Source organism: Colobus angolensis, unplaced genomic scaffold (assembly GCF_000951035.1).
Source record: "Colobus angolensis palliatus isolate OR3802 unplaced genomic scaffold, Cang.pa_1.0 Scaffold31, whole genome shotgun sequence".
Taxonomy (NCBI): domain Eukaryota; kingdom Metazoa; phylum Chordata; class Mammalia; order Primates; family Cercopithecidae; genus Colobus; species Colobus angolensis.
Window position 1 is genome coordinate 769,438 of NW_012116377.1, and position 12,809 is coordinate 782,246.

At 41.8% G+C, this 12,809-nt stretch overlaps 2 protein-coding genes across 4 annotated transcripts in view; one reads left to right on the top strand and one right to left on the bottom strand.

Annotated features, from left to right (window-relative positions):
- The window catches only part of ZNF829 (zinc finger protein 829), a 27,936-nt gene extending 24,458 nt beyond the window's left edge, over nt 1–3,478 (bottom strand). The window contains exons 1-3 of one of the 2 annotated variants that reach the window (XM_011950630.1): nt 3,197–3,478; nt 2,286–2,410; nt 2,121–2,178 (exon numbers count right to left, since the gene is read on the bottom strand). In XM_011950630.1, the coding sequence (XP_011806020.1) occupies nt 2,121–2,178; nt 2,286–2,323 (96 nt within the window). In that variant the 5' untranslated portion in view covers nt 2,324–2,410; nt 3,197–3,478. Of the gene's footprint in view, nt 1–2,120; nt 2,179–2,285; nt 2,411–2,981; nt 3,141–3,196 lie in introns of those variants that run through there. The other variant, XM_011950629.1, reaches the window with a different exon arrangement.
- A 41-nt stretch (nt 3,479–3,519) lies between these two features.
- The window catches only part of ZNF568 (zinc finger protein 568), a 39,414-nt gene continuing 30,124 nt past the window's right edge, over nt 3,520–12,809 (top strand). For both annotated transcript variants that reach the window (XM_011950634.1, XM_011950635.1), the window contains exons 1-4: nt 3,520–3,779; nt 4,760–4,829; nt 9,938–10,197; nt 11,156–11,214. In XM_011950634.1, the coding sequence (XP_011806024.1) occupies nt 10,122–10,197; nt 11,156–11,214 (135 nt within the window). In that variant the 5' untranslated portion in view covers nt 3,520–3,779; nt 4,760–4,829; nt 9,938–10,121. The remainder of the gene's footprint in view (nt 3,780–4,759; nt 4,830–9,937; nt 10,198–11,155; nt 11,215–12,809) is intronic.

Below are 12,809 nucleotides of genomic sequence, written 5' to 3' on the forward strand. Positions count from 1 at the left end.
ATATAGAAAGGCCTTACACAAAATAGATTTAGTTAGACTTATTCTTATCCTGATTTTCTTTGCATCTGTACCAAACACAGACAATTTAAAAATTGAGTGTAGGCCCACTCAGAGTTCCAAATTTACTCCTTGAGAAAACACTGTCCCTATTCTGAGTCCTCTATCCTAGTATGTATCCCCTAATTTTCAGATAAAATGATCATCGGGTGAATGGACAACCGTACAATTTAGTGAGTTCCCCAAGGTTAGAAGTGTTGAAACACAAATTGAATAAAGATATTTTTATTATCACTTGGAGGAAGAATCTAAAAACTCTATAGTTGCCTGCCATGCCCACTGCCCCTCCTGAGATGAGGCAAGGTTCTTTTGTTTAATATTGCTTTGATTTGAGCTATAAGTATCAACTCTAAAAACCAAAAAGAGATAAGATACAGAAAAGAACAAGAAATTCTAACCTATGTTTAGTTAGAACCTGAGAAGGAAAGGGAGAGAGAATGATACAGGGGTTTTGTGAAGGGATAATGACTGAAGATTTTCCTGAACTAATAATAGACATCCATCCACAAATTTTAAAACTCTACAAATCCCAAGGAGATAAATCAAACACTTTATATATCTTACACTAAAATTACAGAAAGCCAAAAACAGAACAGTCAGAGGAAGACAAGGCAGATTACCATCCAGGGAGAAGAGCTAATCAAGACTGTATGATACTGGCACAGGAATATACAAAGTCAATGGAAGAGAATAAAGAGTTCATAAATATACCCATGCATAAAGATACCTGTGCACATATAGAAATGAGACACATTTGAAGGCCAATGAGAACACAACAGATCTTCCAATATATGGTATTGATAAACTGGGTATTAATAAGGAGGGGGGAATCTGATCCCTACCTCATAACATATACAAAAACCAGTTGCAACTATATAAAATATCTAAACATAAAAGTGAGGCCAGGCGCGGTGGCTCAAGCCTGTAATCCCAGCACTTTGGGAGGCCGAGACGGGCGGATCACGAGGTCAGGAGATCGAGACCATCCTGGCTAACACGGTGAAACCCCGTCTCTACTAAAAAATACAAAAAAATAGCCGGGCGAGGTGGCGGGCGCCTGTAGTCCCAGCTACTCGGGAGGCTGAGGCAGGAGAATGGCGTAAATCCGGGAGGCGGAGCTTGCAGTGAGCTGAGATCCGGCCACTGCACTCCAGCCTGGGCGACAGAGCCAGACTCCGTCTCAAAAAAAAAGAAAAGAAAGTGAAACTTATGGCTTTAAGCATAAATATAGGAGAGTATCTGCATGACCTCGGGACAGGGAATGATTTCTTAAATAAGATACAAGAAGCACTAACCAAAAAGAAAAAATATTGCTAAACTCAGCTTTTTAAAAATTAGAACTTATCATAAAATCATCTTACAGGAAGTGATGAAATCTTCCAAATATTAGGAAAACATAATAAAGGACTGGGATCCAGATTACATAAATAACTCATATAAATCAATAAGAGCTATTCCAAGAGAAAAATGAATAAAGATTTGAACTGACATGTCACGAAAGATGAAACGCTAAAAACCAGTAAACATATGGAATACGTTCAATTTTATTATTAATGATGGAGACCCAAATTCAAACCTGTGGGGGTGGGGGGGGTGTAAGTACAGCTATATATTCAAATGAGGATTTAAAAGTCTGGCATGTCTGATTTTAAAAAAAAGTATATACCATAGTTTTTTCAAGTGTAGAAAAATATATTTCCCAAGACCATTTGATGATGTGGGATCATATTTATGACACTTTTTTTGTAAAAATGTAGAACGTCAAATGGTAAATGAAACAAAATTTGGTTCTTGACAAATAATGAAAATACATTAAAATATTAACACTAGTTATCTGAATGGTCAAATTTTATTTTTTCCTGGTAATGCTGTATTTTTGAGATCTCTAAACTAATCATTCTTTTATTTTTAAATCATAATAGATATTTGAGAAGAAAATTCGGCAAGCATAAGTGGAGCAACCATCCTTTTCTGTGATGGGAAAATTATAGGGACCGAGAATTAAATGACATTCCTTTATTAAGCAAGAATTTTCAGAAGAAAAAGAAGAAACCCCAACACACCTTGGATACTGCTTGTAGGAGTTCATCATGCATTCTTTCCTCCTCTTCTGGGTGACACCTGGAGAAAGGTAAAATTGGGAGAGGGAAGAGTAACTGTGAGACACCAGCTTTTTCTTGGTACCCAAACTAGTCAAGTAAGAGGTCTTCCCCAGCCCCATTACCCACCACACATGGGGAATGGAGATCAGAGGAGAATGGGGCATCCTGTCCAATTCCAGTGGCTCAGGGGAAAGGCTGTGTTCACTGCTGTCCAGGGTTCGAATCTGACCACCAGACCTCAGAGAGGTTTCCTAGAGACAGAGTTCTGGAGTCACAATCGCACAGTTGACGGGACCCCATACTCATACACAGAATGCCACATACCGTTAGGGACAGTCACATTTAAATCAAGGCGACATGCACGTCTAACCTGCACACACGGAGCCACACACGGCAACACAGTTACAATCACATACACACCACAGGAAACACACAATTACAGCTGCACAATCGTAGGCACCCCACACTGTCGCAGTCACAATCACACATCACCACGGGTACACACAGCCACAACCCCTCCAGTGACAGGTATCCCATATCCGCACATAAGTCGCAGTGTTATTATCTCCCAGACAATTCCACAGCCTCCCCTCTTTTTTGGAGGGGTGGGGACAAGAGTCTTGCTCTGTCGCCAGGCTGGAGTGCAGTGGCGCGATCTCGGCTCACTGCAACCTACGCCTCCCTGCAACCTACGCCTCCCGGGTTCAAGTGATTCTCCTGCCTCAGCCTCCGAGTAGCTGGGACTACCGGGTAGCTGAAACTACCGGCGCGCGCCACCAAGCCCAGCTAATTTTTGTATTTTTAGTAGAGATAGGGTGTCACCATGTTGGCCAGGATGGTCTCGATCTCTTGGCCTCGTGATCCGCCCGCCTCGGCCTCCCAAACACAACCTCCCCCTTTCAGGCAGCTCCGCCCGCACGGGCCCAAGGCGGCAGCTCCCCACCGGCCTTCGGTATCCTCAACTAAGCCCTTTCCAGTCATCCCGGATGGGAACTTGCAGACCTGAGCCAGTTCTCCCGGGGACCAAAATATCTCACCTCCCAGATCTAAGAGTCCCGCCAGGAGTGACGAAACGTTCGAATTCCTGCGAGAAAAGTGGCAGGCCACCAGGCCCTCTGGGAAATGTAGTCCAGAGCGGGACCCAGGCCGATTCCTGTCAGCTCCTCGCCTGGGCCCACCCGAAACGGCTGCTCCCGCAACTCTCAACATCCAGCCGAGCCTCGGAGTTGCGGGTCGCTGTAGCGCTGGGCAATGGAGACGAGCCTCCCCGGGAACCAGGCCCACACCTCACCCTCACACAGGAAACGCAGACGTGTTCTGGCCGGAAGTTGAGTGGGGCCGCGGGGCCTGCTGGGAGGTGTTGTCTTCGGAAACGTCGCGGACGCGGAGGCATGGTTCGGGGCTTTAGGCGACTGTTCCACGGCTATATGTGGGTCCCCTTCACCCAGAATCTCAGAAACTGCGCGCAGGATGAACATTCTGGTGTTTCCGGCAGGTGATGCTGCCGAGTCCCCGCAGCAGGGGGCGAGCAAGGGACTCGCGGCTGACGGGACACGGAGCCACTTAGGCCCAGAGTGTCCCGAGTAGCGGCAAGTGGGGAGTGCTCAGGGTGCGCTACTGGTGAGTGGTTGCAGTTGATGGGACAGAAAACTGTTAAGGGAGTTAGTGTGGGTGTGTAGTTGTGTGTGTGAGTGTGACGGCACGAATAATTGTGATGGGATGATTGTGATGTTTGGTTGCGCGTGATTATGATGAAATGTGTGATATGTGGGTGATTGTGATTAAGGCTGTAGTGAGTGTGAGCGTGGCGAAGTGTGCGTGATTGTAATATGTCTAGTAGTTCTTGTCTTGAGCTGGCTTCTCTGTAGCATTTGGCATAGTTGATAAGGATTTGAAAAATACTTAACTTGTTTTTTACTGGTCCTCTTTCCCTGTTGGCCACTCCTCTGTAGTCTCCTTTGCTGCCTTTTTTACGCTACTAGTCCTTGACCCTACAATTTGTAGTTTTCCAGTATTCCTTGGTGAGCTTTTCGGGTTCATTATTATCTTATGACTTGCTGCTTTTATGTATGTTAGTTAGCTATTGCCGTGATAATAATGATGTCTAAAAACCACCCCTGAACTCAATGCCATACAACAGCAAGTCCTTATTCCTCTGTTCACAGGCTGGCGCGTTGACCGTGTTCAGCTGATCTAGGTGGGGCTTGGCTGAGTGGATAGTTAAGATCTGCTCCGCATCTGTTCTTTCTGGGTCTCAGGCCAAAAGCACATTTATTGCCAGGGCATGGTCTGCTCATGATGGATCACCAGAGCACAAGAGAGATTGTCTTAACCAGAACAAGTCACATGGCTAAGCCTAAAATCAATTATGCCCACAATTGGAGGGCAAAGTTACCTTCCAAGGAGTATGAATATATAATCTATTAGAGGGGGTGAGGAATTGGACTAAAATTCCAATCTACCACCTTAAGAAACATAGCTCTTTATCCTGGTGAGTGCCTTTTAGTCCGGGTTCGCTTTTGTCTGATAATATTGCTTTTCAAGTTTTATTGTATTTCTTAAGTTTCATTTTCTAACCCCTTTGTGTCTTTATGTTTCAGATCTGTGTCTTGTAAGGAGCATATTGCTGAGTTTACATCCGTTTATCCCATTTGACTGTTATTTTAATAGGTGAGTATAATTCAGTGGCATTTATCATGATTGCTCATAAAAACATTTTATTTTCTATTTATTATGCCTTAAACATTTTTGATTGACATATAATAGTTGCACATATATCTTTTTTTATTGGGCAAATTCACCTTATCCCTTTTTCTCCTCTACTTTGGTTTCTGCTATTATTCTTCTATTTTTAATATGCATACTTAACAAAACTCAACCTTAAGACTTTAAAATACTTGAACTCCAAAATATCCGCCAATTTCTGTGTTATTCTTGTCTGGTATATTATTTTCTTCTAGTTTTTGTTGTTGTTGTTTTGTTTTGTTTTGTTTTTTGAGACGGAGTCTTGCCCTGTCACCCAGGCTGGAGTGCAGTGGCATGGTCTCGGCTCACTGCAGCCTCTGCCTCCTGAGTTCAAGCGATTCTCCTGCCTCAGCCTCTGGAGTAGCTGGGACTACAGATGCGCCACCACACCCAGCTGATTTTTTGTATTTTTAATAGAGGCGGGGTTTCACTGTATTAGCCACTGTGTTAGATCTCCCGACATCGTGATTTGCCCACGTCAGCATCCTAAAGTGCTGGAATTATAGGCGTGAGCCACCGTGCCTGGCCTATTCTCCTTCTAGTTTTAAATCCCCAAGTTAGTAGTAGTAGCTCATTTATTCTATATACGGTTCGTATCCAGGAGGGGTTGGTTTCAGGACCCCCCCCCATGGATACCAGCATGCACAGATGCTCAAGTCCCTACATCCTTCTGTATACATTAAATCATCTCTAGATTATTTTTAATACCTAATACAATGTAAATGCTATGTAAATCATTGTTACACTTTATTGTTTAGGGAATAATAAGAAAAAAATCTGTACTGTACATGTTCAGTACAGACACAACTATCGTAGGCTTAACTATATTTTTTATCTGAGGCTGATTGAATCTTGAGGATGCAGAACCCGTGGATAAGGAGGACCAACTGTATACATATATATATATTTAATTGTGGTAAAATACACAACGTAGAATTTACCATCTAAACCATATTTAAGTGTACAGTTCAGTGACATGAAGTACATTCACATTGTTATGGTACCATCACCACCATCCATCCACAGAACTCTTCTTCTTGCAAAACAGAAACCCAGTACCTATCAAACAATAACTCTGTATCCCCTACTTTACCCCAGCTTATGGCATCTACCATTCTACTTTCTGTCTCTGAATTTGACTATTCTAGGTACTTCGTATAAGCAGAATCATATGTTGTTTGTCCTTTTGTGACCCTGATTTAACTTAGCGTAATGTCTCAAGATTCATCCATGTTAGCATGTATTAGAATTTCCTCCCTTTTTAAGGCCGAATAATAAGTGTGTCATACATGGATAAACATTTTGTTTATCAGTTTATTCATCATTGGATACTTGGGCTGCTTCTACCTTTTGGCAATTGCAAGTGACACTGCTACAAACAGGGGTACACAACTGAGTCCCTGCTTTCAATTTTTTATATATACATGTGGTAATGTCTGTTTTTAATCTTTGATTGTCATAGTGTTTTTGATAACGACTGAACCATTTTATCAGCATATTTTTGAGCACGTACAATCAATATCAAAAACAGACAAAAATAAGTCCTTGTTTTCATGGAGTTTATGTTGTGGGGGGGCTGGGTGGACAGTATATATAACTAAATTATAGTCATGTGCCGTATATGTATGGACTATATACATATATGACAGTTGTCCTGTAAGACAGTGGTCCCCAGCCTTTGTAGCGCTAGGGAGTGGTTTTGTGGAAGACATTTTTTCCATGGACCGGGGGACGGGAGGGTTATGGTTTCAGGATGAAACTGTTTTACCTCAAATCATCAGGCATTAGATTCTCATAAGGAGCGAGCAACCTTTATCCCTCGCATGCACAGTTCAAAAGAGGGTTCACACTCCTGTAGGGTTGTAATGCCACCACTGATCTGACAGAAGATGGAGCTCAGGCGGTAATGCTCACACATCTGCTGCTCACTTCCTGCTGTGTGGCCTGGTTCCTAACCAGGAACCAGTACGGTACCGGTACTGGTACGTGGCCCAGGGGTTGAGGACCCCTGCTGTAAGATTATAATGGAGCTGAAAAATTCCTGTCACCTAGTGACTTTCTAGCCAATATAACACTGTAGCACAATACCGTCACTCATGTGTTTGCAGTGATGCTGGTGTAAACAAACCTACTCTGCTGCCAGTCAGATAAAAGTATAACATAAAATTATGTGCAGTACCTAATATTTGGTAATGATAACAAATATGTTACTGATTCATGTGCCTACTATACTATACTTTTTATCATTAGTTTGGAGCATATGCCTATTTATTTAAAAAAAGTTAACTGTGAAAAGCCTCAGGTCCTTCAGGAGGTATTCCAGAAGAAGGCATTGTTGTCATAGGATGTGACAGCTCTGTGTGTGTTATTGTCCCTGAAGATCTTCCAGTGGGGCCGGATGTGGAGGTGAACGACAATACCAATGATCCTGGACACTGTGTAGGCCTAGGCTAATGGGTGTTTGTATCTTAATTTTTAACAAGAAAATTTAAAAAGTTAAAAAAAAATTTTTAAGAACATAGCTTATAGAATAAGGATATAAAGAAAGAAAATATTTTTGCACAGCTGTACAATGCGTTTTAAGCTATATGCTGAGAGTCAAAAAGTTTTAAAAAATCGAAAAGCTGGCTGGACATGGTAGCTCACCCCTGTAATCCCAGCACTTTGGAAGGCCAAGGCAGGTGGATCACCTGAGGTCAAAAGTTAGAGACCAGGCTGACCAACGTGGTGAAACCCCATCTCTACTAAAAATACAAAAATTAGCCGGGCATGGTGGCAGATGCCTGTAATCCCAGGTACTTGGGAGGCTGAGGCAGGAGAATCACTTGAACTCAGGAGGCAGAGGTCGCAGTGAGCCAAGATCGTGCCATTACTCCAGCCTGGGTGATGGAGTGAGACTCTGTCTCAAAAAAGAAAAATTGAAAAGCTTATAAAGTAACAAAGTTATAGTAAGCCAAGGCTAATTCAACAATTTGAAAAAATAAAAATAATTTTATAAATGTAGTGTAGCCTAAGTGTACAGTGTTTATAAAGTCTACAGTAGTGTATAGTAGTGTCCTAGGCCTTTGCATTCTCTCACCACTCACTCACTCAGAGCAACTTCCAGTTCTGCAAGTTTCCTTCATGGTAAGTGCCCTTTACCACTGTACCATTTTTTATCTTTTATACTATATTTTTATCATTTCTCTCCTGTGTTTAGATATGTTTAGATATACAAACACTTACCTTTGTATTGCAGTTGTCTACAGTATTTAGTACAGTAACATGCCATACAGGTTTGTAGCCTAGGAGCAATATAACCATATAGCCCAGGTGGGTAATAGGCTATGCCATCCACATTTGTGTAAGTACACTCTTACATTCACACAATGATGAAATTGCCTAATGACACGTTTCTCAGAGCATATCTGTGTTGCAAAGTGATGCATGACTATATTAATAGTTTGTTAGAAAGTGATCACTGTCGGCCGAGTGTGGTGGCTCATGCCTGTAATCCCAGCATTTTGAGAGGCCGAGACCAGCGGATCACCTGAGATCAGGAGTGAGCTGAGATCGTGCCATTGCACTCCAGCCTGGGCAACAAGAGTGAAACTCCATCTAAAAAAAAAAAAGAAAGTGATCATGTCATGAAAAAAAGTGAACATGTTAGGGGTATTCGGAGGACATTTCAAGCATAGCACTTCTCAAAACTTATTATAATTGAATGTTTTCTGTTTTATTTGTTTTATACAGGGCAAAAATTAGTCTATTTTGTTACATATATATATATTTTTTTACCTTTTACCTAATAAAGACTCATAGCAGCTGCTAAATTCATGTATCTTTTTTTTTTTTTGAGACGGAGTCTTGCTCTGTCTCCCAGGCTGGAGTGCAGTGGCACGATCTCAGCTCACTACAAGCTCTAACTCCTGGGTTCACGCCATTCTCCTGCCTCAGCCTCCCAAGTAGCTGGGACTGCAGGTGCCCGCCATCACACCCGGCTAATGTTTTGTATTTTTAGTAGAGACGGGGTTTCACCATGTTAACCAGGATGGTCTCGATCTCCTGACCTCATGATCCTCCCGCCTCGGCCTCCCAAAGTGCTAGGATTACAGGTGTGAGCCACCGTGCCCGGCCTAAATTCATATATCTTAATAGTCATTTCATATATTCATCCAATATTATTGTGACATGAGTATAATTGTCATTTCAGATGAAGAGACTTGGAATTCTAAATTGCAGTTCTCTCTTAACTCAATTGCCAAGATAATATAGAAATGGAATGGAATAGCTGGTCTTTGAATGAAACTCTCTTTCATGCCAAATTTGGGGTTGCTGCAGATCTGGGTGTTTTTTGACTCAGGTTTATATCTGTTACCTCATCGAGCATACACTTTTAGACACATAGAAGATATCTGAAGAACAGATAGGTAAACATCACTTTGTTTACACCTCTGGTCAGTGTGTCCAGAGTGTATGAATTACAAATAAGGAAGATTCGTGTTTGAAGCTATATTAATTATCTATTAGTGTGTAACAAATTACCTCAAAAACTAGTGGCTTAAACAGCAATAAACATTATCTCACAGTTTCTGTGGGAAGTGTCTTCACTGGGTATTTTGGCTTGGGTATCTCATGAAGTTGCAGTCAAGATGTCAGCTGGGCTGCAGTCATCAGAAGGCTGAACTGGGGCTGGAGGATTCACTTCCAAGATAGCTGGCTTCCAAGTTAGTGTTAGCTGTCAACAGGAGGCCTCTCCGTAGGGCTGGTTGAGTGTTGTCATGGTATGGCAGCTGGCTTCCCTCAACGTACATGATCCAGACATGCAAGACAGAAGCCCTAATGTCTTTTATAACCTAACCTTAGAAGTCACACACCATCATTTCTGCAATATCCTGTTGGTTATGCAGGTCAAAGATACTCAGGGTGGGAGGGATCTACAAAGGCATGAATACCAGAAGACAGTGATTACTGGCGGCCATCTTGGAAGCTGGTTATCACAGGGAGCCAGTGAGAAGGCACCAGGTAAATTAGATTTATATCCTAATCCACAGGTCCTGGCCCCACAAGGATAAAACACATCTGCAGTGCAAATAGAAGTCTGAGGAACAGGTGTCTATCATGGAAGGAGACCTGACCTGAGACCTGCCTTAGAGGCTGGAGAGTCCTGAAAGAGAGTGGACCCTGGAGTTGCTGGAGCCTGTCTTGACCCTTCTGCCCAGAGCAGGCAAAGTCTGAATGACATCTCAACCTTCAGTGATCAGCAATAGCTGTGTAACAATGGAGCATTTGAGCCACATGATGGAAAGGAAAGGTGAGGTGGCTCATAGGTGGACAGAGCTTAGGAGAGAAAGGCACTGCAAGCTCCGCTTCCTGGGTTCAAGCGATTCTCCTGCCTCAGCCTCCCAAGTAGCTGGGACTACAGGCATGCACCATCAAGCCCAGCTAATTTTTGTATTTTAATCGAGACAGAGTTTCGCCATATTGGCCAAGCTGGTCTCGAACTCCTGACCTCGTGATCTGCCTGCCTTGGCCTCCCAAAGTGCTGGGATTACAGGCGTGAGCCACTGTGCCTGGCCTTAAATTCTTTATGGTTAAAAAATAGCATTTTAGGCCAGGCGTGGTGGCTCACGCCCGTAAGCCTAGCACTTTGGGAGGCCGAAGCAAATGGATCACTTGAGGTCAGGAGTTCGAAACCAACCTGGCCAACATGGTGAAACTCTATCTCTACTAAAAATACAAAAAAGTTAGCCAGGCATGGTGGTGGATGCCTATAATCCCAGCTACTCAGGAGGCTGAGGCAGGAGAATTGCTTGAACCCAGGAGGCAGAGGTTGCGATACACGGAGATAGGCCACTGCACTCACTCTAGCCTGGACGACAGAGTGAGACTCCATCTCAAAAAAGAAAAAAAAAAAAAACATTTTAAAGGTCATCCCAATCTTTAAATTTTTGGGGTATCTGTTATTATGTACTTAAGATAAACTTCCTGTTAGAAATCAAACAGCAAGATTCTAGGGAGATAAAATATTACCAATAGATTCACTGGGCACTATATACTTAGCCCTCCAGAAATCCCCATCAGACCCCATATGATTAAATTAGCTATCCGTGTCCATTTCAGTGTCTCTGTAGCTAGATGGCGGTTAACATTTCTCATTGCTTCAAGGATCATTCATCTGTAGAGGGTCTTCTGGCCACCTGGTACTGCAGATTTCTGTATTCCTTTGTCTGAAACTTTGAAGCAAATCTGTTTTGTTTCTCTTCCTTCAGCTTGGTATTCTCAGGAGCCTGCCCTTTCAGAGGAAGAAGAGGATACAACCAGGCCTCTTGTACGTCTTAAGCATTTATTTGTTTCCTGCGTTATTTTGCAGTGCAGTTACGGTGGGTTATTGTAACCTACCAATATGTTGGAAAAAATAAATTGATGAAAATCAAAGTGAGAAAAAATACAGATAGAAAATCAGAACCCGGGGAAATTTGAGATATGGCTGTGCAGAAGCAGGTACATACAGAATTATTAGAGTTGAGTTCAAATTTAAATATGATCTGGAGAGTCAAAGCAAACTGGGACACTTAAGTTTATTCCATAAGTTGCACCATTTATGAGGAAAAACTTACAATTATTTAAGTAAAGAAAAGACTTTTCATTGGCACCTTGGTCAAAAAGAAACTCTAAAATATAGTTGGACTTCCGTGTCTGTAGATTCTGCATCCATAGATTCAACCAACTGCAAATCAAAAATACTTGAAAAAAAAGTGGGTAGTTGCATCTGTACTGAACATGTACAGACTTTTTTCTTGTCATTTTCTAAACAGTATAGTGTAACAACTATTTACATAGAAATCACATATTAGGTTTTATAAGTAATCTAGGGATGATTTAAAGTATACAGGAGGATGTACATTGGTTATGTACAAATACTACACCATTTTATATAAGGGACTTGAGCATCTGTGGATTTTGGTATCCATGGGGGATCCTGGAACCAATTCTCCATGGCTTCCTAGGGACACCTGTAATTCCTTAATTCTTACAATTTTTAGCTCAGCTTTTAAAAGTCAGTCTTGGCGAAAGTTCAAAAGTTTAAATTATCTGGAAGAGGAAGTGGAACACATACCTTTCAAATGATTGTATGTATGTATTTTCTTCAATTGAATTTTTAATCCAAGTTGAGCTAAATTATACTAATATTGTATGGCAAAGTCTTATAGTTCCGATATCCATAGCTTTTCACATTGTTTTTATGGTCTCAGAAGATACAGTCTTCATCCTCATCTTACAAAATTACATATTCTCTGCTCTTGATTCTTTTTGTTTCCATCTCTGACGTCACTCACACACCTATATTTTGAATGTTTTCTGCCTAACTGTCTCTTTTTCTTATGTCTTGCCCATTATGAAACATACACACATACTACTTTTGACCATATGATCATATGGCTCATCCAATTACTTCTGTTGGTGCGGTGGCCCTAGACAGGCTTGAGTTTAAATCTCGCCTCAGTGACTTATGAAGTGCATGACTGTGTACAAGTTTCTTAATCTTTTCGTGACTCAGTTGCATCTGTAAGTCTGTAAATGGGGATAATAATGGTATTTATCCCATAGGAATGTTGGGATGATTAAATACATATAACAAGTACCCCATAAATGATAGGTACTGTTATTTTTTTCTCAAATATTTTTGGTCTGCCATTGGTTGAAGCCATGGATATTGAACCCACAGATATGGAGGACCAACTGTTATAGCTTTATTGAGTTCTTACTATGTGCCAAGTATATTGTGCTTTACATAGCTTATTTTGTGTAATTATTATCAGAAGTCTATAAAGTGGCCGGGCGCAGTGGCTCAAGCCTGTAATCCCAGCACTTTGGGAGGCTGAGACGGGCGGATCACGAGGTCAGGAGATCAAGACCATCCTG